The 25,000-nt window shown below is 42.9% G+C and overlaps 1 protein-coding gene and 1 long non-coding RNA gene across 3 annotated transcripts in view; one reads left to right on the top strand and one right to left on the bottom strand.

The window, feature by feature from the left end:
- LOC143300948 (syntaxin-7-like) overlaps positions 1 to 20,056 on the top strand; it is a 36,082-nt gene extending 16,026 nt beyond the window's left edge. The window contains exons 8-11 of the mRNA XM_076614895.1: positions 2,322 to 2,447; positions 3,754 to 3,826; positions 6,985 to 7,067; positions 9,964 to 20,056. Of these exons, the coding sequence (XP_076471010.1) occupies positions 2,322 to 2,447; positions 3,754 to 3,826; positions 6,985 to 7,067; positions 9,964 to 10,062 (381 nt within the window). The 3' untranslated portion in view covers positions 10,063 to 20,056. The remainder of the gene's footprint in view (positions 1 to 2,321; positions 2,448 to 3,753; positions 3,827 to 6,984; positions 7,068 to 9,963) is intronic.
- Positions 20,057 to 21,396: 1,340 nt separating this feature from the next.
- On the bottom strand, positions 21,397 to 24,426 carry LOC143301311 (uncharacterized). 2 transcript variants are annotated; one of them, XR_013057764.1, is made up of 2 exons: positions 22,533 to 24,426; positions 21,397 to 22,445 (listed from the first exon to the last, which is right to left on the bottom strand). It is a non-coding gene; the product is annotated as an uncharacterized LOC143301311 (long non-coding RNA). The 2 variants fall into 2 exon arrangements; XR_013057765.1 differs by having other exon boundaries at positions 21,397 to 22,357.
- Positions 24,427 to 25,000: the final 574 nt, after the last annotated feature.

Genomic DNA, 25,000 nt, shown 5'->3' with positions numbered 1-25,000 from the left:
AATGCTAGGGGACTTAATTTATCACAAGTGAGTCTTGAAGGCCTTGCCTCTCTTGTTTTTATTTTATTTTTGTTCTCAGCCTGTTAACGTTATAATTTCTTCTTCTCTTCTTCTCACTGGATTATTGTCTGTTCATTACTAAGTGATTTGGACTCGTAGTCATTCACTCATTTCAGCACAACGTACATCTGCATACAATTAGAGCGGAGAATAGGTGAGGGAGTGCTCATGGGGAGGGGGGTTTGAAGGGGTTGAGGGGGTGGGGGGGGGGGTTGTGGGGAGGGTGGGGGGGGGGGGTTGAGGAAAAAAACTTTGTAATTTATTTTGTTTATTGACAGCAGCATTATTTTACTTATTTATGTATTCATTTGTTATATTTCTTCGCTTTCTGTTTATCAGCAAGTTATTTGATACTAATGACAATATGGTTCATCAGGCATCATGTTAAAAAGTGGAAGGTGTGAGCGCAGTATAAGCTTTAAGCTTGTTCTTCTTCTTCTTCTGCGTTCACTCGTATGCACTCGAGTGGGCTTTTACGTGTATGACCGTTTTTACCCCGCCATGTAGGCAGCCATACTCTGTTTTCGGGGGTGTGCATGCTGGGTATGTTCTTGTTTCCATAACCCACCGAACGCTGACATGGATTACAGGATCTTTAACATGCGTATTTGATCTTCTGCTTGCATATACACACGAAGGGGGTTCAGGCACTAGCAGGTCTGCACATATGTTGACCTGGGAGATCGTAAAAATCTCCACCCTTTACCCACCAGGCGCCGTCACCGAGATTCGAACCCAGGACCCTCAAATTGACAGTCCAACGCTTTAACCACTCGGCTATTGCGCCCATCTTTAAGCTTGTTGAATGCTCCATTGCCTTTGTTTGCGTTGTGATCCTGTGTGCTGTGGAACAATCAAAGATTGCTCAAACCAATTTATTCTGTTTTGCGTTCATTTGACAGCGTAATGCTGTGATAAGTAGGTTTGAATCCTTGATCCTGAGCAGATAATAACAAAAGAATTTTCAGAGCTGTGTGTGTAGGTGGGGAGGTGTTGGAGTTGTGTGTGTGTGTGTGTGATGTAACATTCACCAAAAGAGGGCGCTAGTCAGGGGGGCAAAGGGGAGGTTACCTACTTCCGGGAGGTTATCGGCCGTAGCTACTTTTGTTTTCTCCGCTTAGGCGGATAGTAGTTTGCACAGGACAGGAATGTCAGACCCCTGCCGGAGTCTGCACTAGTTGGGTCATGGTAAGTATGTTACTTAAACGTAATTTTAGGAAGAAAATTTCCTTTTTGTAATACTAATATTAGTAATAGTATTTCTAGTGAGCATCTGTAATGTTCTTACATATTCCTGCATCTTATTCACCAGGTGTTTCATTTTAATGCTCTCAGAGTTGTGAGAAAGGTGCTATATACATGCATATCATCATTGTTATTATTATTATTGTTATTATTTATTTATTTCAAAATTGTTTTTGTATACACTGTTATTTTCAAAGCTTGTCAGCTTTGTAGTTTATTTAGTTTTGCGTTCATTTAACGATGAGATTTTTGTGTTGATTTCGCTGGATGTAATGTATCACAAGAGATTGATAGAATCCTGGATTCTGAGGTCAACGCATCTGAGAACTCTTAGTTATTTATCTACTTAATCGTCTGCATGCTGTGTGGCACTTAAGAGTTGTCGCCAGAGATCTCAGCTGTGTTGTCTGTACTTGCTTTCTCCAGGTACACCGTACAGCCATTTTCTTTTCGGTTCTTTTTCAACCGTTCTGTACCATGACATTGTCTCCCTTGGTCTTCCTTGCGCTCATTTTCCATCTCAGTGGTGGACTGATCTTGTATTGTGTAACTTGGAAGCACAAACATGAATTAACTAATCCATTGTATGTCTTTGAAATCACAAATATGAACTGGCTAATCCATTGTATGTCTTTGAAAGCACAAATATGAACTGACTGATCCATTGTATGTGTTTGAAACACAGATATGAACTGAATGATCCATTGTATGTCTTTGAAACACAAATATGAATTGAATGATCCATTGTATGTCTTTGAAAGCTCAAACATGAATCAACTTACCAGTTTGTCTGTGACTTTCCATTTACACTGGTGGACTAATCCTGTGTTGCTTGACAGTTGCATTGACTTTGAAAGCGCACAAACATGAACCAGCTAGCTGATCTGTTTTGTCTGCAAATCATATTCCTGTGTTGCTTGACTTTGAAAGCGCACAAACATGAACCAGCTAAGTAATCTGTTTTGTCTGTGGATCTGTATCTTCAGGATATAGATGTAACGATTGTGGCCTTTCAGGAGGCGGGCGATCAGCAGCAGTTGCTGGAAGAGGACCGCGTGGCAGAGCTACAGGCCCAGGAGGCGGTCATTCAGGACGACCTGACCCTCATCCGGGAACGGGAAGAAAGGATCCATCAGCTGGAGGTGAGGGGGTGGCCCAGTGGTGACAGGGAAGGTGTGCAGCCAGCTTTCAGGGCGGACTTTTCGTCGCTCACAGTGCGAGAAGGAGGTCATATGGCAGCACGGGCAGCCCGCCTCTGGAATTGGCTTATCCGAGTTTGCTCTGCTTTTGTTCAGAACAACTTTTCGACTGAGTTTGTAATTGGATCATTTTTAATACGTAATGGCAGATATGGAGTGATGGCCTAGAGGTAACACGTCCGCCTAGGAAGCGAGAGAATCTGAGGGCGCTGGTTCGAATCACGGCTCAGCCGCCGATATTTTCTCCCCCTCCACTAGACCTTGAGTGGTGGTCTGGACGCTAGTCATTCGGATGAGACGATAAACCGAGGTCCCGTGTGCAGCATGCACTTAGCGCACGTAAAAGAACCCACGGCAACAAAAGGGTTGTTCCTTGCAAAATTCTGTAGAAAAATCCACTTCGACAGGAAAAATAAATAAAACTGCACGCAGGAAAAAATACAAAAAAAAAGGGTGGCGCTGTAGTGTAGCGACGCGCTCTCCCTGGGGAGAGCAGCCCGAATTTCACACAGAGAAATCTGTTGTGATAAAAAGGAATACAAAATACAAAAATATAGCAGGAAACGTGCTCAAAGTAAACACAGGAGACTAAAGCAAGTAATGGGTGTAATCATGAAACTAGATGTACCTTGTAAACATGCAAAACCAGTCACCGAAAATGTTTAAAATCCTTACGTCAAAACAGTGATTTCCATGACGAAATTTTAAGCCTTTTGGTGACCTGGAGGAAAAAAAAAAAATGGTGACGTCCATGTGTACACAGTTTTTGCTAAAAATAACCAGAGAGTCCCGACCAAAATCCGATGAAATTAGGTCTGCACAACCTCCCTAATGCTGAGCGATCACTAGGGAAATTGACTTTTTGCTTCATTACTTTTTGTCACTACAGATATATATATTTATTATAGTTATATTGTTACTATCATTATGTTGTTATCATTATTTGATTATACCAGACTATGTGTTATTATATTATTGTTCTCCTCTCCTTCAGTCTCTCCACTGGTTGCCTGTTTCTGGGAAAAGAGGGGGCAGGGAAATGTCTACATCCTCTACTCTGCTCACTGTTACCTTGTTTCTTTCCTTTTTAGAGGACACGAATGTTTGTGTTTCATGCGTTTCTTTGTCTTTCCTTGTTCCTAGTTGTTGGCCTAGAGATCAGAAGCGTACTTGCAGAATGCTGATGTGTTCTCGGGTTATATTTGAAGGTTTTTGCATGTTGTTATTGTGGGTTTTTTTTTTTTTTCAGTCTGATATTCTGGATGTGAATGAGATCTTCCGAGACCTGGGAGCCATGATTTCTGAGCAGGGTGAAATGCTGAGTAAGTTGTGCTTGTTAAAGATGTTGTTGTTGTTGTTTTTTTTATTACATATGTTTTACCGTGACCTATGGTTGAAGACTCCAACGGGGGTCTGATTCCTGCCCTGTGCAAACTTAACCCTGTTTTTATGGAGAAACTGAAATTGGAGTGTTGGCCTAGAGGTAACGCGTCCACATAGGAAGCGAGAGAATCTGAGCACACTGGTTCGAATCACAGCCCAGCCGCCGATATTTTCTCCCCTTCCACTAGACCTTGAGTGCTGGTCTGGATGCTAGTCATTCAGATGAGACGATAAACCGAGGTCCTGTATGCAGCATGCACTTAGCGCACGTAAAAGAACCCACGGCAACAAAAGGGTTGTTCCTGGCAAAATTCAGTAGAAAAATCCACTTGGATAGGAAAAACAAATAAAACTGCATGCAGGAAAAAATACCCCCCAAAATGGGTGGCTCTGTAGTGTAGTGACACACTCTCCCAAGGGAGAGCAACCAGAATTTCACACAGAGAAATCTGACTGTTGTAACAAAAAGACGGGCGCCATAGCCGAATGGTTAAAGCGTTGGACTTTCGATCTGAGGGTCCCGGGTTCGAATCACGGTGACAGCGCCTGGTGGGTAAAGGGTGGAGATTTTTACGATCTCCCAGGTCAACATATGTGCAGACCTGCTAGTGCCTGAACCCCCTTCGTGTGTATATGCAAGCAGAAGATCAAATACGCACGTTAAAGATCCTGTAATCCATGTCAGCGTTTGTTGGGTTATGGAAACAAGAACATACCCAGCATGCACACCCCCGAAAACGGAGTATGGCTGCCTGCATGGTGGGGTAAAAACGGTCATACATGTAAAAGCCCACTGATGTGCATATGAGTGAACGTGGGAGTTGCAGCCCACGAACGCAGAAGAAGAAGAAGTTGTAACAAAAAGAGAAACGCAATACAGCACAAAGTAGATGTGACTGGTGACCTCCCTCAGTGTAGTGTATCCAAAAAAACAAAAGAATCTGACTTTTGGTTTGAGTTTTGCCCCGTGACATACCTGCCGCTGCCTTCCTTTTTTGTGTGTGTGTGTGTGTGTGTGGTTGCAGAAGATCAAATATGCAAATTAAAGTTTCCTCCTCTTGCCCCCGACAATGGAGTACGGCTGCCTGCATGGCAGCAGAATGGAACATATGTGGAAGCTGTTTTATAAGAGATGTGTGAGTTACATACAGCTCATGACTTCGGGAGAGAGAAGGCTCTTTTAACTCTCTCCATACGAACGGCGAAAGAGACGACGTTAACAGCGTTTCACCCCCAATTACCACCATCAAAATATTGCAAGCGGAAGGCTCTTATACTGAAGAGGTGAATGTTGACAAAGAATACCACAATTCTGACGACGGAAGCTAAAGGTTGGGTCATTCAGACACCCACTGGACATCCGAGGGGTCTGTGTAGAGGAGAAGAGAGGACTGGCCGTACTGAGTGAGTTAAGGCCTGGACTGGCAATAGGTTTTTGCAGTGAGAAAAGGCTTTGTAAGAGATTGTTGTTTGAGTGTAATAGATTTCATTATTGTTATACTAACTTTACTTTTGTGTAAAAAAAAAAATAAAAAAAAAAGAAGCTTTTTATCTTTGCCTGCAGTGCATGATATAAAACATCTGTTGAAACAGTTTTCTAAAAATTTTTTTTTTTTTTTTTTTTTTTTTACTATGCATTTATGCATTTTACTGTTACTTTGATTTGGATTAATTCAGGTTGATATGTTTTACGTTTTGATTTTTTAGTTGCAACAATTGACATATTCATTCATGTGCGCTTCAGACTTGAATGTGGGCTTTAAAGACTGCGGTGTGAGTAACAGGTCTTTAAAAGCTCAGATAATTTCGAATTGGATTAATAAAAATGAATTATATCGTATTGTAAAATTGAGGTATTTGTAGAAATGGTTGAATCCCGTGATTGCTGTGCTGCATCTTTCCAAGCCCTGGCAGGAGTCATGGATTGAATAAATGGTTCAGACAGGCGCAATAGCCGAATGGTTAAAGCGTTGGACTTTCAATCTGAGGGTCCCGGGTTCGAATCACGGTGACGGCGCCTGGTGGGTAAAGGGTGGAGATTTTTACGATCTCCCAGGTCAACATACGTGCAGACCTGCTAGTGCCTGAACCCCCTTCGTGTGTAAACGCATGCAGAAGATCAAAAACGCACGTTAAAGATCCTGTAATCCATGTCAGCGTTCGATGGGTTATGGAAACAAAAACATACCCAGCATGCACACCCCCGAAAACGGAGCATGGCTGCCTACATGGCGGGGTAAAAACGGTCATGCACGTAAAAGCCCACTCGTGTACATGCGAGTATACGTGGGAGTTGCAGCCCACGAAAGCAGAAGAAGAAGAAGAAATGTTTCGGGGTGGGGGGGTGGGGTTTCGGATGATGTGTGGGAGTTGTGGCCCTGTGGTAATGCACCCGAGCAGGAATCAAGAGAATCTGAGCACATGGAATCGAATCTCACGCTCACCAGTACTCACCCCCCTTCACTAGATCTTAAATGGTGGTCTGGATGCTAGTCATTCACATGAGACGATAAAAGCAAGGTCTCATGTGCAGCATGTAATTTACGCATGTAAAAGAGCCCACGGCAACAAAAGGGTTGTCCCTGGTTACGTTCTTTAGAAATATCAACACTGATAAGAGAATGAACACACACACATGCAGAAAAAAAGGGATTGTGCTGTGTAGCAAAGTGCTGTCACTGGGGAGAGCAGCCTGAAATTCACACATAAAATCTGTTGTGGCAAAAGAGTAATGCAGTGCAATACAAATGCAGTTGTATCAATGCAATGCAATGCAATACAACATGATACAATGCAGTATAATGCAATACGATACAGTGATATACAGTGGTATACAATACAATACCATACCATACCATACCATACAATATGATATGATGCAGTTTGATGCAAAACAATACGATGATATACAATACAGTGCAATACATTACAATATGATACAATCCTATGCAATACAATACCATGCAATATGATGCTATAAAATATCATGGAATGCAATGCAGTGCAATGCAATACAATACAATACAATATGATACGATGCAATATGATTCAATAAAAATCAATGCAATACAATGCAATACAATAATGTGTGTTGCAGACGACATCGAGTCCAATGTGGAAAGAGCACACGGCAATGTTGAACAGGGCAATGAGCAACTGGTCAAGGCGGCAAACTATCAGGTAACGGAACTGCGTCAGTGTTGTTGTCTCGTTCGTCATTTATCAGATGGATTCCCCTGTCTCCTTGACCAAGGTGGCAGTATGTCGCAGGTCCTCCAGTCCTCTGTAGAGCTTCCGGGGCGCTGGGATTGGGTTGGGCCAGGTTTTCTCTCGGAGCGGGCAGGACTGCAGCAGATGTTCTGTTGTCTGGCTGCCTGTTCTGCAGGGGCACTGCTCTGTGTCACTGATACAGAGTTTCGAACTGCGTCAGTGACGGGCGCAATAGCCAAGTGGTTAAAGCGTTGGACTGTCAATCTGAGGGTCCCGGGTTCGAATCACGGTGACAGCGCCTGGTGGGTAAAGGGTGGAGATTTTTACGATCTCCCAGGTCAACATATGTGCAGACCTGCTAGTGCCTGAATCCCGTTCGTGTGTATATGTAAAAACAGTCATACACATAAAAGCCAACTCATGTACATACGAGTGAACGCAGAAGAAGAAGAAGAAGAACAGCGTCAGTTATGTTGCACTTGTGTGTAGTGTACACTGGTTTCTCCATTACAATGGGAAGTCATTTACAGCTTAGTCTTTTGTGAAGGACTATCACTCTCAAACTAGGAGGCAACATCGCACTGGCTCTTGGGGCCTTGGGGGCGAGTTGGCCTTTGGGAACCATCCCCATTGCCGACTGTCATAAAACCCTCTTGGCCGAGAGAGTGGGGATGTAACTGGGGCATTAGTGGAGTGATGGCCTAGAGGTAACGTGTCCGCCTAGGAAATGAGAGAATCTGAGCGCGCTGGTTCGAATCACAGCTCAGCCACCGATATTTTCTCCCCCTCCACTAGACCTTGAGTGGTGGACTGGACGCTAGTCATTTGGATGAGACGATAAACCGAGGTCCCGTGTGCAGCATGCACTTAGCACATGTAAAAGAACCCACAGCAAGAAAAGGGTTGTTCCTGGCAAAATTCTGTGGAAAATCAATAGGAAAAACAAATGAAACTGCACGCAGGAAAAAATACAAAAAAAAAAAAAAAAAAAGGGGTGGCGCTGTAGTGTAGCGACGCGCTCTCCCTGGTGAGAGCAGCCCGAATTTCACACAGAGAAATCTGTTGTGATAAAAAGCAATACAAATACGAATACAAATGACACTATCCGCTATAATCAAATTCCAGCCCAGATAGTCAGGACAGCAGTTGCCTCCTCTGCTGTTCTGATGGTCATAGTCAGACACTTCTTCTTCTTCTGCGTTCGTGGGCTGCAACTCCCACGTTCACTCGCATGTTCACGAGTGGGTTTTTACGTGTATGACCGTTTTTACCCCGCCATGTAGGCAGCCATACTCCGCTTTCGGGGGTGTGCATGCTGGGTGTGTTCTTGTTTCCATAACCCACCGAACGCTGACATGGATTGCAGGATCTTTAACTTGCGTTTTTGATCTTCTGCATGCGTTTATACACGAAGGGGGTTCAGGCACTAGCAGGTCTGCACATATGTTGACCTGGGAGATCGGAAAAATCTCCACCCTTTACCCACCAGGCGCCGTCACCGTGATTCGAACCCGGGACCCTCAGATTGAAAGTCCAACGCTTTAACCACTCGGCTATTGCGCCCGTCTTAGTCGGACACGACTGACTGTTATGCAGAAGTGTGTAGCGTAAGTATCTGCTTCAGAATCTGCTTTCCATAGGGGGCTAGGAGGGGGTGCGAGGGTGGGCTTTTCTAAGCATAGCTTATGTTGTTTAGCGTGTATGGGTGAATGTAAAATGCTTTGACACCTTGAAACTGATTGTGTGGACATTTTGGTTTATGACAGAAGAAATGTACCTTTTCTTTGATGTGGTTGATAAGAAAAAGAAGATTATATATATATTTTTTTTTCTGTTCCGGATTACCTCCAGATCTGTGCAAAACTGCTGTGCTGATTGAGTGGTTAGCTGATACAGCTAACATACTTTCCTCTTGAAGTCAATCAGTTCTTTTTTTTCTTTTTTTCTTTTTTGTAATTTGTAATTTTTTTATACTTTTATTCTTTTAATAATTTTGAAATTCATAAGTCATTTTTTTTTTTTTTTACACTTCAGAAATTAGAAGTGCATTTTTGTATAGTTTCTTGTTTTATTGAACCATCCTCCCAGTCTACAAGGCTAACACAATGAAAATGGTCACCTTTAGGGCACAAGCTTAGTAGGTCATTAAACTCAACTCTACCCCCTCATGGTAAGATTCATTTTCCTTTGAAATCCACAAATACAGTTTTATGTGGGTTTTCCTTAGTGGGACACACTATTTTTCCAACTTTCTGGCTTTTCCTGAAAACTCCAATCAGATGTTTTGATATGAGTTGTGTGTGTGTGTGTGTGTGTGTGTGTGTGTGTGTGTGTGTGTTAGCAGAAAAAGTTGCGGAAGAAGATGTGTTGTCTGCTGTTGTTGTTCTTGATCTTTTTGGGGGGGGGTGTAAAAACGACAATCAACTTTTCTTTATGTGTGTGTGTGTGTGTGTGTGTGTGTGTGTGTGTGTGTGTGTGTGTTTGCAGAAAAAGTCATGGAAGAAGATGTGTTGTCTGCTGTTGCTGTTCTTGATCTTTTGGGGGGCTGGGGGGGGGGGGGGGGGGAGGGTAATAACGACAGTCAACTGTTTAGATACAAGTTTTTGTGTGTGTGTGTTTGCAGAAAAAGTCGCGGAAGAAGATGTGCTGTCTGCTGTTGCTGTTCTTGATCTTTTTTTTAGGGGCGTGTGAAAACGACAGTCACCTGTTAGGTACAAGTTTGTGTGTGTGTGTGTGTGTGTTTGCAGAAAAAGTCGCGGAAGAAGATGTGTTGTGTACTGTTGTTGTTCTTGATCTTTTTTTTAGAGGCGTGTAAAAACGACAGTCAACTGTTTAGATACAAGTTTTTGTGTGTGTGTGTTTGCAGAAAAAGTCGCGGAAGAAGATGTGCTGTCTGCTGTTGCTGTTCCTGATCATCACGGTCATAGTGACCATCATCATCGTGGTTTCCGTCAAGACGAGTTAACTTCCACATCGGAGGGTTCCCGCCCCCCCCCTCCCGACAGCACCACCAGGGCTGCGAAAGTCTTGGGAAGAAATTGTTTTACCCTACAGAGTCTTTGTGGTTTTGAGTGAAACCCTTGCTCAGTATCATCCGACAAACAGCTTACCGTAATTTTCAGCCTACAAATCGTCACGGCGTCTTAGGCACACCCCTTGAATTTGATGCCAAAAGTTATTTTGAACTTGTGTAAGGCGCACACATCCAATACTTTCTTTTATTTTATTACTTTTTAAAAATAATTTTACAGTTTCAGTTTCCGTAGCTCCAGGAGGCGTCACTGCGTTCGGACAAATCCATATACGCTACACCACATCTGCCAAGCAGATGCCTGACCAGCAGCGTAACCCGACGCGCTTAGTCAGGCCTTGAGAACAAAAAAAGAAGAAAAAAAAGGGTGAATAAATAATAGATAAATACATAAAAAAAGAACTACTACTACTAATAATAATACTATGTAAAAGGCGCAAAAACTTGATGAAGTCAATTATAAGTGTACATAAATAAATAAAAAAATATATAAATTAAAAAAAAAAAAAGTAACAGTAATAATAATAATAATAAAATAAATCAATAAAAAAAGACAACAATGATGATAAATAAGCAAATAAATGTAAAACATGGAGACACACATTCACACATACACCCTACATATGCATAACAGATATGCACCAAACATGCAGTTTCACAGATATGAAAGCATAGTCAAATACACATAAACGTACATGAGCCCCAACACACACACACACACACACACACACACACACACACACATTACCCTGCACCTCCTCTACCCCCCTCCTCCACACACTTCAGTCGAATGCACACTGTTGTAAAACCCCAGTTCATTAATTTCTTCAGTTTGAATCAGGTCTACCTGTCCTGCTTTTCGGTTCCGTCCGCCATTTTGCTTTGCGTTCTGCCTCCGAAAACAATCAGTTCTCTTCTGATTTCTCAACTTCCGCACCATAAATTTATCCCCAGCTCAGAAAGTGCTCTTTTTTTTTCATGGCCAAAGGGTGAGCTGCGATAAGATTCCGTTGAAATTTTGTGTATTATGCGATTTAGTTTCAGTTTGGTATGATTTGAACACGAACCATACGGAATTGAACAGTGGTGAGACTGAAGTGTTGCTGTTGAGCACGATCGTGAGCGTTTGTTGTGATCAGCGATGATGTCGCTATTGGGTTTGTTGTGTCAGATTGCCCATGCGGGCAATCAGTTTACTTTTTAGACGTAGATAGGGCATATAAAGCCAATAGAACGCAGGGGTCAGATTTGAGTTAAAAAAAAACCAAAAAAAACGTAGCGCTTTATAGGTCGGAAATTACGGTAATCAGTTAAATGCATTAAAAAAAAAAAAGAAAAAAAAAAGAAATAATTAATACAGGGTTATTCACCAGTCTCTGTCTTCAGTAATGTAGGAAACAAATTTTCAATTGGGTTTGGCTTTGTATTTGGTATGGAGAGTTCTGTCCTCTTCTTCATTCATGGGCTGCAACTCCCACATTCACTCGTATGTACGCAAGTGGGCTTTTACATGCGTGACCATTTTTACCCAGCCATGAAACAGCCGTACTCTGTTTTCAGGTGGTGTGCATGTTGGGTATGGTTCCATAACCCACCTAACGCTGACACGGATTACAGCGTGCGTATTTGATCTTCTGCCTGCGTTGACACACAAAGGGGGTTCAGGCACAAGCAGGTCTCCACATAAAGTTGACCTGGGAGACTGGAAAAATCTCCACCCTGTACCCACCAGGCGCTGGTGCTGAGATTCGAACCGGGGACTCTCAGATAGAAAGTTGAACGCTTTAACCACTTGGCTGTTGTGCCCGTCGTGTTCTGTCTGATATGGAAAAAAGTATGGAAAGTATGGATCACATCAATAGGAATCCTGAGATGGATCCAGCATCATGGTGTCAGGAAAACAATGGTTACTTCCTCTTCCAAGAGAAGATGATGGTTTTTTTCTCTCTCTTTTCATTGTGTGTTTTTGTATCAACTGTCTGCTGAATGGGCTTATATCACAGATTGACATAAGTTTTACATTTGGGCCAACAGCAAAGTGAGAGCTGTATTATCAATGGTTTCTCCAGTCAATGGGAAATCATCTACAGCTTCGTCTTTTGTGAAGGACTATGACTCTCTAACTAGGAGGCAAAATTGCACTGGCTCTTAGTGCTGCAGCCTTGTGGGCTAGTTGGCCTTTGGGAACCATCCCAACTCCGACTGTCCTAAAACCCTCTTGGCTGAGAGAGTGGGGATGTAACTTGGGCAAGACACTCTCCACAATAATCAAATTCTAGCCCAAATAGTTGGAACAGCAGTTGCCTCCTCTGCTGTTCTGATGGTCATAGTCGGACATGACTGACTATCATATATATATGCTGAATGGAAGTAGGTTTGCATGCTTGGTAATTTGAATCAGTCAATGTAGTGTGTATTTGCTGATTGGAAGTTTTGGGTGTTCTTTGACGTGTGGTGTAAGTTTTGATATGCTATTGGTTTTGTTTTAAAGGAATCTGGAATTCATTTGCACTGTTATGAGTGGGGATTGTCAGTATAGTTTTTGATGCCGTGAGAAAAGGTTGTGTACATTCTGGTTTACTGTGTCTCTGTAAGCTGTGATATTTGGAAATTTGCATTATCGCCATGGTCATTTGTTTGAGGTCTTTGTTTTATGTCTTAGTTAAGTAATGCATGTTGTAAGCTCAGAGGTATTTTAACCACAAATTCACCTCCTATTTCATTTTTGATCACAACCATCATCACATGTATTTGATAAGTTACTGTTTTTCATCTGGAAAAATCCCAGAGTACACCACAATTCAATGAGAAGATGATAAATGTGCAGGTATCTGATAAATTGACAAAACACTCGTTTAACTACACATACTTAACCGTGACCCACTAGTGCAGACTCCGGCAGGGGTCTGATTCCTGTCCTGTGCAAACTACTACCCGCCTATGTAGAGAAAACGAAAGTAGCTACGGCCGATAACCTCCCGGAGTAGGTTCAAAAAAGACACAAACACATGCACAAACAAAGCATTTATTTAAAAAAACATGCGCACACACACACACACACACACACACACACACACACACACACTTTCTTGCGCATGAAAACAGAATCAGATTTATTATCAAGGGAGTCAGTTCAAGATGATGAAGAAGGGAGACTTAAGGCACAAAGAGTTTCTGAGGATGTTTTGATTCCAAAAGAATTGAATGACAGAGAGGCAACTTTACACTTTGCAGAACGTAGACGTTCCCATTTCTCAAATCATGGATTCTTTTCCAAAAACACTTTTTGACGTTTGAATGGAAATCACCCAGGAATATTTTCAGAACTTAGAGCATGCTGTAAAACGGAGAAGACTGGGTGAAACTGCTAAACATAAAGTATGTTTTCTGAATTTGTGTTGCAAAGGATGATGCACAGCAAATATGCTGTTTTTAGGTTGTCTTGAAACACATTTTGCATATGACATGAGTTTAGGATACCATGTAAAGAATGAAACAGGAGAAAAATCTTGTGCAAGTTTGCTTTAAAAAATTTTTTTTTTAAAGTAGATAGACTCCACATAAACAGATCTACAGTATAAGTGTGTCTGAAAATGTTTAGAGTGTGTGCTGTGTACAGTTGGAAGCAGTAATTGTTTACCCTTTTCAACTTTTTTGTGTGTGTGGAGAATTCACACACATTCTGTCTCGCACGTTAAAGAAAGTTCCAGACGATTATTTATGTGCGGAGTTGTATTTCAAGTGAGTGCTACTGTTCATTTCTTTTGTGAAGTTACTTTGTACAGTCAAGTTGATTTGAAATGTGTGAAGTTAAATGTTCTTGTGTTTTGGTGGCGTGGACACCGAGTAAGAATGAGTAGCAGATGGCAGATATGCAGTTGTCGTTTTGTAATGCAGTTCATGTTTAGATGTTTTTGTGGTTGTGTGCAGGAGATGATAGTGGTGTGTGTGTGTGTGTGTGTGTGTGTGTGTGTGTGCATTTTGTTTTGTGTGTGATTGTATGGATATTTATATCTCTGTGTGTGTGTGTTGTGTGCACTAGCATAATTGTGTGTGTGTGTGTGCATATGCGTATATGTGTGTGCACAAGCATATGCATGTGTTTCTGTGTGTGTGTGTGTGTGTGTGTGTGCGCTTGTGTGTATTTCTGCATAGGTGTGTGCGTGTGTGTGTGTGTGCATGTATTAGAAAGAGAAGGTATATATACTGTGTTTGGTATAATTCTTCTTCTGTGTTCGTGGGCTGCAACTCCCACGTTCACTTGTGTGCACACGAGTGGGCTTTTACATGTATGACCGTTTTTACCCCACCATGTAGGCAGCCATACTCCGTTTTCGGGGGTGTGCATGCTGGGTATGTTCTTGTTTCCATAACCCACCGAACGCTGACATGGATTACAGGATCTTTAACGTGCGTATTTGATCTTCTGCTTGCATATACACACGAAGGGGGTTCAGGCACTAGCAGGTCTGCACATATGTTGACCTGGGAGATCGGAAAAATCTCCACCCTTTACCCACCAGGCGCCGTCACCATGATTCGAACCCGGGACCCTCAGATTGACAGTCCAACGCTTTAACCACTTGGCTATTGTGCCCGTCGGTATAATTGACAACTCAGCAGTTGGTTCTTGTGTGAGCGGAATTGAAGAGGAATCCAGGGAAGTGGCACCATTTTGTCGTCGTTGGTGGAAGAAATGTTGAAAGAATGAAGACCCCCCTGTGCTTTTGTTGTGCTAAACAGTGAATGTATGGGCAGTGTGAATTATGTCTTGGTGTGTGTGCATGCATGTGTGTGTGTAGCTTATGCGTGCGTGTGTGCGTGTGAATGCATATGTACGCGCGCGTGTGTTTTAGACGCATGTGTGTGAGTGCTTTTGCATGTGCGCTCTGTGGTACATGCGACATTCCAGAGTTTATGCCAAAAGCATACACAAAGCCATGCTGACGCTAAGTTGAAATGCGTTCACCATCAGGTGAATCGGCTAACATTGATATACCTGTGATAACAAACACTGAGCAGGCTGTTGTACGAACAAATGAGGTGGTTTGTTATGTATATGATAATATAGTTTCTGCCGTATCTCTTCAAGGTTACTGGTACTGTCAGTATACTGTATACTTCTGTCTGTTTGTTAGTAGCTCCAGTTTTTTGTTTTGTTTTTTTGTTGCTGTTGGGGGTGGGGGTTTTTTTGTGGTTTTTTTCTTTTTTTCATTTCTCTGTGCTTCAAGGTGTATGTACTCTCCCACCAAGGCCGTATGCTAAGATGGCTGGCTTTTCTCAGCCACCCCATTGCCAGCTGTCGTCAAGCCCTCTTCAGAAAGAGTGTGGGGATATAACTTGGCACGCTGTGGAACTCTCAACGGATCCGCCATTGTTCAGTGGAAGAGCAGTTGATTACAGAGGGGAGGGGAAAAAAAAATTCAGAGTAAAAAAAAAAAAATAATAATATAAAAAAAAAAAATCAAGAAGTACAGGTCAGAGAAGAAACTGAGAATTCTTGGTTTTAGCTTTGAGGAGAGCCCCACCCCCCTCCCCTCCTCCCTGCACCTCACCAGGGGCCGCCTAAGGCAGACCCTGGACTCCTTGCCAGTTTTCAGAGGAAGCTCCTGAACAATTCCCCCAGCCTGCTTGGGCAAGACGTTCTCCACTGTCATCAAAGTCTAGCCCAGATGGTCAGGAACAGCAGTCGCCTCCTCTGCATCTGCTGTTCTGATGGTCGTTGTCGGACACAACTGACTGTCATAGGTAGTGTATATTAACTCACTCAGTACGGCCAGTCCTCTCTTCTCCTCTACACAGACCCCTCGGATGTCCAGTGGGTGTCTGAATGACCCAAACTTTAGCTTCCATCGTCAGAATTGTGGTATTCTTTGTAACATTCACCTCTTCAGTATAAGAGCCTTCCACTTGCAATATTTTGATGGTGGTAATTGGGGTGAAACGCTGTTAATGTCGTCTCTTTCGCCGTTCGTATGGAGTGAGTTAAACAGATGCCCAGATAAGTGGTAGGGGGATAAAGGGGCTCCAAAATCAGGGGGGTATGGGGGGTACGTGGGGGGCTAGGCAGAAGATAAAAAGAGACCTGGAAACCTAAGACATTGTCACATTATGCAAGGGTTCACCAATGAGCTGCATGTCGCATGCTTTCTTTGCTTGAGAGAGAAGTGGAGATAAGACTTTTCAGTTTTGGACAGTAGTAAAGGGCTGTTGGCCTAAGAGGGACCTCTTGATTATGCAAAGGTGTGATGAAAAGATGAAAGTTGAAAATCAACTCTAGTACAGATGATTTGACTCGGATTTCAGTGTGGGGGGAGGGAGGGGCTGGGGGGGTGGGGGGGGGACACTCACTCACTCTGGCCCCGTGACTAAAAGATTATCGTCATCAGTAGTGGGCTCAGTAGGTAGCGTCCTGAGTATGTTAAATCAGAACAGGCACTACTGAACACCCCCAAAGTGTCACGGCAGCAGTGCAGGGTCTCCTCTGGTGTGTGGCCTCCTGTTAACCTGACACATCAGTAGTTCCCTGTGGACTGCGTCTTAACTGGCTGAAAATGGGGGTGGATGTTTGGGTCTTTCTTGTTTATGGACAGTGTAGATGTGTTATGAAAAATTTGCCCAGATATTCCAACAGACGCAAATGAAGACTGACTACAGCCAGAGATGACGGTGGTTTGAACGCTTTGAGTTGCGGGTTAAAGGACCTGGGAAGATACAAACATTTAAAAAATATATCACCTGCAGTGCAGATGACTAAAATGGATTACAATCATTGAAAGATTCTAGACGGGTGTAGTGATGGTGTCTCCCATTGGACCGACGGATGAGTAGGCAGGCAGGCTTATCTGTCGGTGTGTGTCCTCATATGGGAGAAGAGGCCGGTTGTGGATGCGCAGCACTTCCCACAGGTGTTGCAGGGGAAAACGTCTCCAGAAGTTGAGCCCTGCTTCCATCGCTCACACTTCTCCTTAATGGCCAGCATTCTCTTGTTTTCAAACGTCTTTATGCCCCTAGAGCACAGCATCCTCCAGCGACAGCGGTCAAGGGCATCAGTTTCCCCAGAAAGCGAGAGGGGTGTAGTAGCCAAATGGTAAAAGCATTGGACCTGAAATACGAGGCTCCTGGGTCTGATCCTGCTATGGATGCCTGTTGGGGTATGGATGGAGATTTTTGTCCATCTCCCAGTTCTCCCTTTCATGTGCATACACTTGCAGATCGAGCAGGCACATTCGAGATACCACAGTCCATGTCAGTATCCAGCAGGGTATGGAAACAAGAACATACCCAGCATGCGCACCTCTGAAAATAGAATGTGGCTGGCTGCCTTTAAAAGGGGTCACAAATGGTCATACATGTGGAAGCCCACTCATACGTGCAAGTGACCATGAGAGCTGCAGCCCAAGACTGCAGAAAGAAAAGGCATTGAAAGATTCCAGAGATCCCGTGTTGAGAGGGTATCGCTGCAACATCAACATTCCTGGTTTTGTTCCCCGTCTCTGCACGTTCTCCGTGATCACTGTGTATTTGGGCAGAGTGTTACCGTGGAGACGTGAGAGACTTGCTTACAACTTTTATATGTGTTGTATGTCATCTTCTTCCTTGCGTTTGCTATCACTCAATCAGTCTGTACAGTACTGTAATTGTATGGTATGGTATTGTCACGATCGTGTCACAACAGATTTTCTTTGTGTAAAATCTGGGCTTCTTTTCCCGTAGAGAGCGTGTCGCTACAGTGAGAGTGCCACCCCTTTTTTTTTTTTCTCTTTCTGTCTCTTTTTTTTTCTGCTTGCAGGTGTATAGCTTTCCTGTCAAAGTGAATTTTTCTGTCGAATTTTGATGGACGACGCTTCTGTTGCTGTGGGTTCTTTATGCGCGCTAAGTACATGCTACACAGCCTTGTTCATCATCTCGTCCCATTGACTTGTGTCCAGATCACCCACTCAAAGTCTAGTGGATGGGGAGAGAAAAAGCTGGCAAGTGTGGGGTCCCGATCCTCTCGCTTCCAAGGTGGATGTGTTTCCAGTGAAAACAATGGACAACATCGGCGTTGGTGAGAAATAGATCTGTGTTCTCCAGTTCTGCCGCCTTCCATAGAGATTAGTCTGCAGCGGAGTTGCATTGGAGTGTCATTTTTTCCCCGAGTTTGATAGATTAAATTTTTTTTTATTTTATGATTACTGATTGTTGTCAACATTGGCAATGAAAAATCATATCTCTCATGTGTCTGTAACTACAAATCAAAAGAGGTAGAGGAAGTTGACAAACTGTTTGTGGAAATGGTGTGACATTTATGATGTTTTTTGGGTTGGGTTTTTTTTTTAATGATTTTGTTTTATTTTATGTATTGTACTTGTTATACATTGTATCATTTAGACAGTATTTTGTTTTGAAAATGTCACAGTACAATTACAGTGAGTTCTTCAGGACAACAAGAAAGTTTTACGTAACCACAATTACCATTTTCAAACTGGCTGTTTTTGTCGTTATATTGTTTTTGTCGTTATATTCTTTAACAATGCTTTTCAAATTTTGTTTTTGATACCTCTTCAGTTCCCATGCTTTCTCTACTAAAATAAATTAACGAAACAGTGATTTGTACATTTGTTTCTTTGATGTTACAATGATATAAAATGGCAGGAGACGCTCAGTGCAATTGCCCGTTGGAGCAACATTTTCCGTTCATGTGAGTCATTGTAATCATTGGCTGTCATCCGCTCTCACACACAAAGGACTGGGGAAGTTATCAGACTGATTATTCAGTGTCATTATTTCTCTTAGACATTCCAGGGAATCGTGATTTATTCCAGTTCATTCCCTTTACTCCCGTTTATTCTGCGTTTAGTTCAGGCACTTAGGGCATCCTCATCCGCAGATGCCAACTGTTACGATTTAGCTGTATTTTGTTACGCTCAATCACAGGGTGTTCCGATGTTACGCCAACGTCAAAATTGTTCCGACGAGTACATTTTCAACTCCATAGCATGGTCACATGCTTTTTCTGTCATAACATTACCCAGACGCTCTAGACTTATTAATCATGCGGCCAGGCAATTATTGCACTACTAACCTTGGTCTCATGTGAAAATGCTCAGCTAACCGCGTGCGTGTTTACATTGAAACAGCATTGAGTGGACCAATCAGCTTGTGCGTTTGCCCGAACAAGAGAGAATGTTGCAAAATCAAGTTGCCTCTCAGTCAAAGAGCACCTGTGCTAGTTTGCTGATGTGGCTTGAAGTCCGAGTGTTCCTACCAACTTCAGAATGTTCCTACCAAATTTGCTGATTGTTCCTACAAACATTTGACAGGGGTTGGCATCTTGGCATGAGAACCTTCATAAACAATGTTCGGGTCAGCATGAATGCTTTAACAATGTAAGGTTCAGCCAAACTCTTCATAATGATGGTATCTACTGACACAGTGTTTGAGTCTTCATGAGCAATGTTTGGGTCATCATAAATCTCCACAATTATGGTGTCTTTACAACCGATCATTGATTCTTCATGAGCAATGTTTGGGTCATCATAAATCCCCACAATGTCCGGGTCTTCATTCACAATGCTAGGATCTCCATTCACAGTATGTTGGGTTCATCACAGATCTCCACAATTATGGTATCCACATAAACAATGTTTGAATCTTCATGAGCAATACTGGAGTCACCATGAATCTTCACAATGTTTGGGTCTTCATAATTTTTGAGTAGTTTTAGAGTCATCTTAAATCTTCACAGTGTTGGTATCTTCATAAATCTGTTAAAATATCGGGGTCATCATATACCTTCACCGTGTTATCATTTTTGCTGTGTTTGGGGTCACCATAAATCCTTGCAGTGTTGAGATCATAAATCTTCGCATGAGCTTGGGGGTCATCATAAACCTTCACGTTGTTGAGGTCATTGTAAATCTTCACTCAATTTTTTTTTGGGGGGGTTGGGGGGGAATCATAAATTTTTACAGTGTTGGGCGTCATAATAATAATAATAGTAATAATAATGGTATTATTATATAGCGCTGAATCTTGTGCATAGACAAATCAAAGCGCTTTCGCACCAGTCATTCACACGCATGCATAACTCTAAAACTGGAGAAACTGAAGACAAGGAAGAGGCAGGGACGGGAGGCTATTTTGGGAAGAGGTGGGTTTTAAGGCCAGACTTGAAAGAGATGAGTGTGGAGACTTGACGAAGCGAAAGAGGAAGTTCATTCCAATTGCAAGGTCCAGAGACAGAGAAAGAACGGCGGCCAACAGTCAAGAGTTTGAATCTGGGTATGCGTAAGCAGAGTGGATCTGAAGCTGATCGTAGTGAGTGAGATGGAGTGTAGAGGTGAAGGCAGCCACATAAATCTTCACAGTATTGGCACCTTTCTAAATCTCCACAACATGGCCATGATCCTGATGAAGTTTGTGTTCACTCCACTGTCGGCTGCCATTCTTTCTCTGTCACTGAACCTTGTGTTTGGAATGAACTTCTTCTTTCACTTTGTCAGGTCTCCTCACTCAGTGCTTTCCAAGACAGCCTCCCTACCCTGCCTCTTCTTTGTCTTCAGTTTCTCAAGTTTTAGAGTTATGCATGCATGTGAATGACTGGTGTGAAAGCGCTTTGATTTGTCTCTGCACAAGATTCAGCGCTATATAAATACTTATTATCATTATTATTATTATTATTATAAAGTTTGTTCAGTGTTGTCCAGTTAGTGGTGTGGTGAACGTTTTGTCAAGGTTGTCCTGTCCTGTGTCTTGGAGGTCCCCCGTGGGGATGCCGGGGGGTCTTTCAGTATAAACAGCATCCCTGCCTTCTGGAAATTCTGTGCTAGAGATTTCCTCTTTTCTGTCACTGTCTTTGTTTCTGTCTTTTTTCTATCTTCACTGTTGTCTCCTTTTTCTGCCTTCCCAGTCCATTCCCCTTTCTTTTTTTCAAGCAAGCCTTGACACTTTTTTCTCTTTTCCACAGGCTATGATGTACTGTCTGTGCTATTTTGCTCTGGTGATTAGATAGTGAGATGAAAACACTGGGATGGGCTCTAGTTGCCCATTCTGCAGTGTTATTTGCCAATGTGGCCTTTTTATGTATTTTTTGTTTGGCTTAAGTATTGGGGTTTTTTTTTAACGATTTTTTGTAATCTGGGAATGATAGATTAAGCGGAATGGCTGGCGTCCTCAGCCTGGCCTAGTCTTATTTGCCATAAGGAGCTAAATGGTTGGGATACTGTGTCATGAACTGTGTTTTGTGGGTTTGTCTTGGTGTTTTTTTTGTGTGTAAATGTGACAGTTTTGTGTTGGCGCGGTTGAGCGTTTGTATGGTTTGACAGTCCTGGCCCTATGGCCCTATGCGGTCGGCTGGACGATAAGCAACAAAGAATATGTGTCTTGGAGGTGACCATCCCTGATCTGTTGTCCAGTCAGTGGTGTGGTGAACGTTTTGTCAAGGTTTCCACACCTTGCCCTGTCCTGTGTCTTGAGGGTGACCATCATTGATCTGTTGTCCAGTCAGTGGTGTGGTGAACGTTTTGTCAAGGTTTCCACACCTTGCCCTGTCCTGTGTCTTGAGGGTGACCATTCCTGATCTGTTGTCCAGTCAGTGGTGTGGTGAACGTTTTGTCAAGGTTTCCACACCTTGCCCTGTCCTGTGTCTTGAGGGTGACCATCATTGATCTGTTGTCCAGTCAGTGGTGTGGTGAACGTTTTGTCAAGGTTTCCACACCTTGCCCTGTCCTGTGTCTTGAGGGTGACCATTCCTGATCTGTTGTCCAGTCAGTGGTGTGGTGAACGTTTTGTCAAGGTTTCCACACCTTGCCCTGTCCTGTGTCTTGAGGGTGACCATTCCTGATCTGTTGTCCAGTCAGTGGTGTGGTGAACGTTTTGTCAAGGTTTCCACACCTTGCCCTGTCCTGTGTCTTGAGGGTGACCATCCCTGATCTGTTGTCCAGTCAGTGGTGTGGTGAACGTTTTGTCAAGGTTTCCACACCTTGCCCTGTCCTGTGTCTTGAGGGTGACCATCATTGATCTGTTGTCCAGTCAGTGGTGTGGTGAACGCTTTGTCAAGGTTTCCACACCTTGCCCTGTCCTGTGTCTTGAGGGTGACCATCATTGATCTGTTGTCCAGTCAGTGGTGTGGTGAACGTTTTGTCAAGGTTTCCACACCTTGCCCTGTCCTGTGTCTTGAGGGTGACCATTCCTGATCTGTTGTCCAGTCAGTGGTGTGGTGAACGTTTTGTCAAGGTTTCCACACCTTGCCCTGTCCTGTGTCTTGGAGGTGACCATCCCTGATCTGTTGTCCAGTCAGTGGTGTGGTGAACGTTTTGTCAAGGTTTCCACACCTTGCCCTGTCCTGTGTCTTGAGGGTGACCATTCCTGATCTGTTGTCAGTCAGTGGTGTGGTGAACGCTTTGTCAAGGTTTCCACACCTTGCCCTGTCCTGTGTCTTGAGGGTGACCATCATTGATCTGTTGTCCAGTCAGTGGTGTGGTGAACGCTTTGTCAAGGTTTCCACACCTTGCCCTGTCCTGTGTCTTGAGGGTGACCATCATTGATCTGTTGTCCAGTCAGTGGTGTGGTGAACGTTTTGTCAAGGTTTCCACACCTTGCCCTGTCCTGTGTCTTGAGGGTGACCATTCCTGATCTGTTGTCCAGTCAGTGGTGTGGTGAACGTTTTGTCAAGGTTTCCACACCTTGCCCTGTCCTGTGTCTTGAGGGTGACCATTCCTGATCTGTTGTCCAGTCAGTGGTGTGGTGAACGCTTTGTCAAGGTTTTCACACCTTGCCCTGTCCTGTGTCTTGAGGGTGACCATCATTGATCTGTTGTCCAGTCAGTGGTGTGGTGAACGTTTTTTCAAGGTTTTCACACCTTGCCCTGTCCTGTGTCTTGAGGGTGACCATTCCTGATCTGTTGTCCAGTCAGTGGTGTGGTGAACGTTTTGTCAAGGTTTCCACACCTTGCCCTGTCCTGTGTCTTGAGGGTGACCATCATTGATCTGTTGTCCAGTCAGTGGTGTGGTGAACGCTTTGTCAAGGTTTCCACACCTTGCCCTGTCCTGTGTCTTGAGGGTGACCATCATTGATCTGTTGTCCAGTCAGTGGTGTGGTGAACGCTTTGTCAAGGTTTCCACACCTTGCCCTGTCCTGTGTCTTCAGGGTGACCATTCCTGATCTATCTGCTCCCGTTTCCTGTACAGACCTTTGTTGCTGTGCTTTTTGCGTCGTACATCGCAATGCTTGCGTTATGTTACGGTGCTGCTGTATCCAAGATCTTGCCATATTCTCTCTACCTCTCTTCCCTCCCTCCCCCCTCTCTCTCTCTATCTCTGTCTGTCTGTCTCTCTCATTTCACATGTACCCTAATGTGATGTTTACACAACATAATGTTCACATTCCCCCTTCAAAAGGGGCAGAGACCTATACATTGCTAAAACGTCTTTCTATCTCAGTCTTAATCTCTCTCTCTCTCTCTCTCTCTCTCTCTACCTCAGTCTTTCTCGCTTTCTCTGTCACTCTTTCTCTCAATCTCTGTCTCTGTCTAAACAATGTGTTCACATGGTTACTGTTCTTGACTTGGCTTAACCCTTTCACTGCCACCTCTTCCCAAAATAGCCTCCCTTCCCTGACTCTTCCTTGTCTTTAGTTTCTACAATTTTAGAGTTATGCATGCGTGTGAATGACTGGTGCGAAAGCGCTTTGATTTGTCTCTGCACAAGATTCAGCGCTATATAAATACCATTATTATTATTATTATTAAACTTGCATTTATGTAGCAGCTAGGTAGAGGACCCATGTCACTGAAGGGTGACAGATCATGGGTCTGTTATCCATGAACCTACTGCTCTTTTTGTTCGGTGGTAGGATAGGCCATATCTTCTACACATGACAGGGGGGAATCCCCAGCTATTCCTAGACACTATATTTCTGTGTTTATAGCACAAGGGAATTTTGCACTCTGAATTTACTGGTGGTGAAAGGGTTAAAGCCATTCAGAAAAGTTCCTTTACTCTGAAATTTTCAGGAAGAAATAACAACAGAAACTCTTTGTACAGAAGGAATAATTCTTTTCTTGACGAAATAGGTTTGGTTGCATTCAGTGTGAACTTAATCTTCACGTAAGCATGTGTGTTCTTTGATACAAACTGTATGAACAATATTTTGCTATTACTGTTGTGAACGTTGAGAACTGTCCAGGGATGTATCGGGGAAGGGATGTACACTGTCGAATGGATATTTGTTTGTGTTGAATTAAGGTGATTGTGAAAAGTGTGCTTCTTACCACCATACTATTATTATTATTTAATAAACCATGGCGTTTGTTAATCGCCATTGAAACGGTGTCTTTTATGGTCTGTATGACGTGTGGAATTTTTTCTTTCTTTTCTTTTCTTTCTTTCTTTTTTTTTTTTTTTTCTCCCCAGTGCATTCTCAACAAGGATGCATTTGTCTACGGTGGTGTTTTCAGTCTGTTAAGTCTGCACTCAGCTTTTTTTTTAGGCTGACCTGAAAACCTGCCCTTTTTTTTTTTTACCAGAATAGCTCTTCCGTACCCTCCCGTTTTCTGTCCATAGTTTCTTCAGTGTTCTGTCTTCATGTATTTATTTATTTTATTTTATTTTATTTTATTTATTTTTTTTTTTTTAGGAGCAATCAGTGGATGTTTAAAATTCTGCAAATGAGCAGGATAGTTTCAGCATCCCTGGAAGGTTCTTTTTTTTTTTTAATTTTTTTTTTTTTATCTTTTGGTCCTTTTTTTGTTGTTGTTGTTTTTTGGGGGGTTTTTTTGTTCCTTCCATCATCATTTTTCTTCTTTCTGTTGTCTTTTCTTTTCTTTTTTTTTTTTCCTCATGTTTTTAATCTGCCTTCTTCCCAATGGCATGTTCAAACACTTACAAGA

Source organism: Babylonia areolata, chromosome 27 (assembly GCF_041734735.1).
Source record: "Babylonia areolata isolate BAREFJ2019XMU chromosome 27, ASM4173473v1, whole genome shotgun sequence".
Lineage (NCBI taxonomy): Eukaryota > Metazoa > Mollusca > Gastropoda > Neogastropoda > Buccinidae > Babylonia > Babylonia areolata.
Note: the sequence above shows the minus strand (reverse complement) of the source record. Positions and strands in the feature narration are given on the sequence as shown.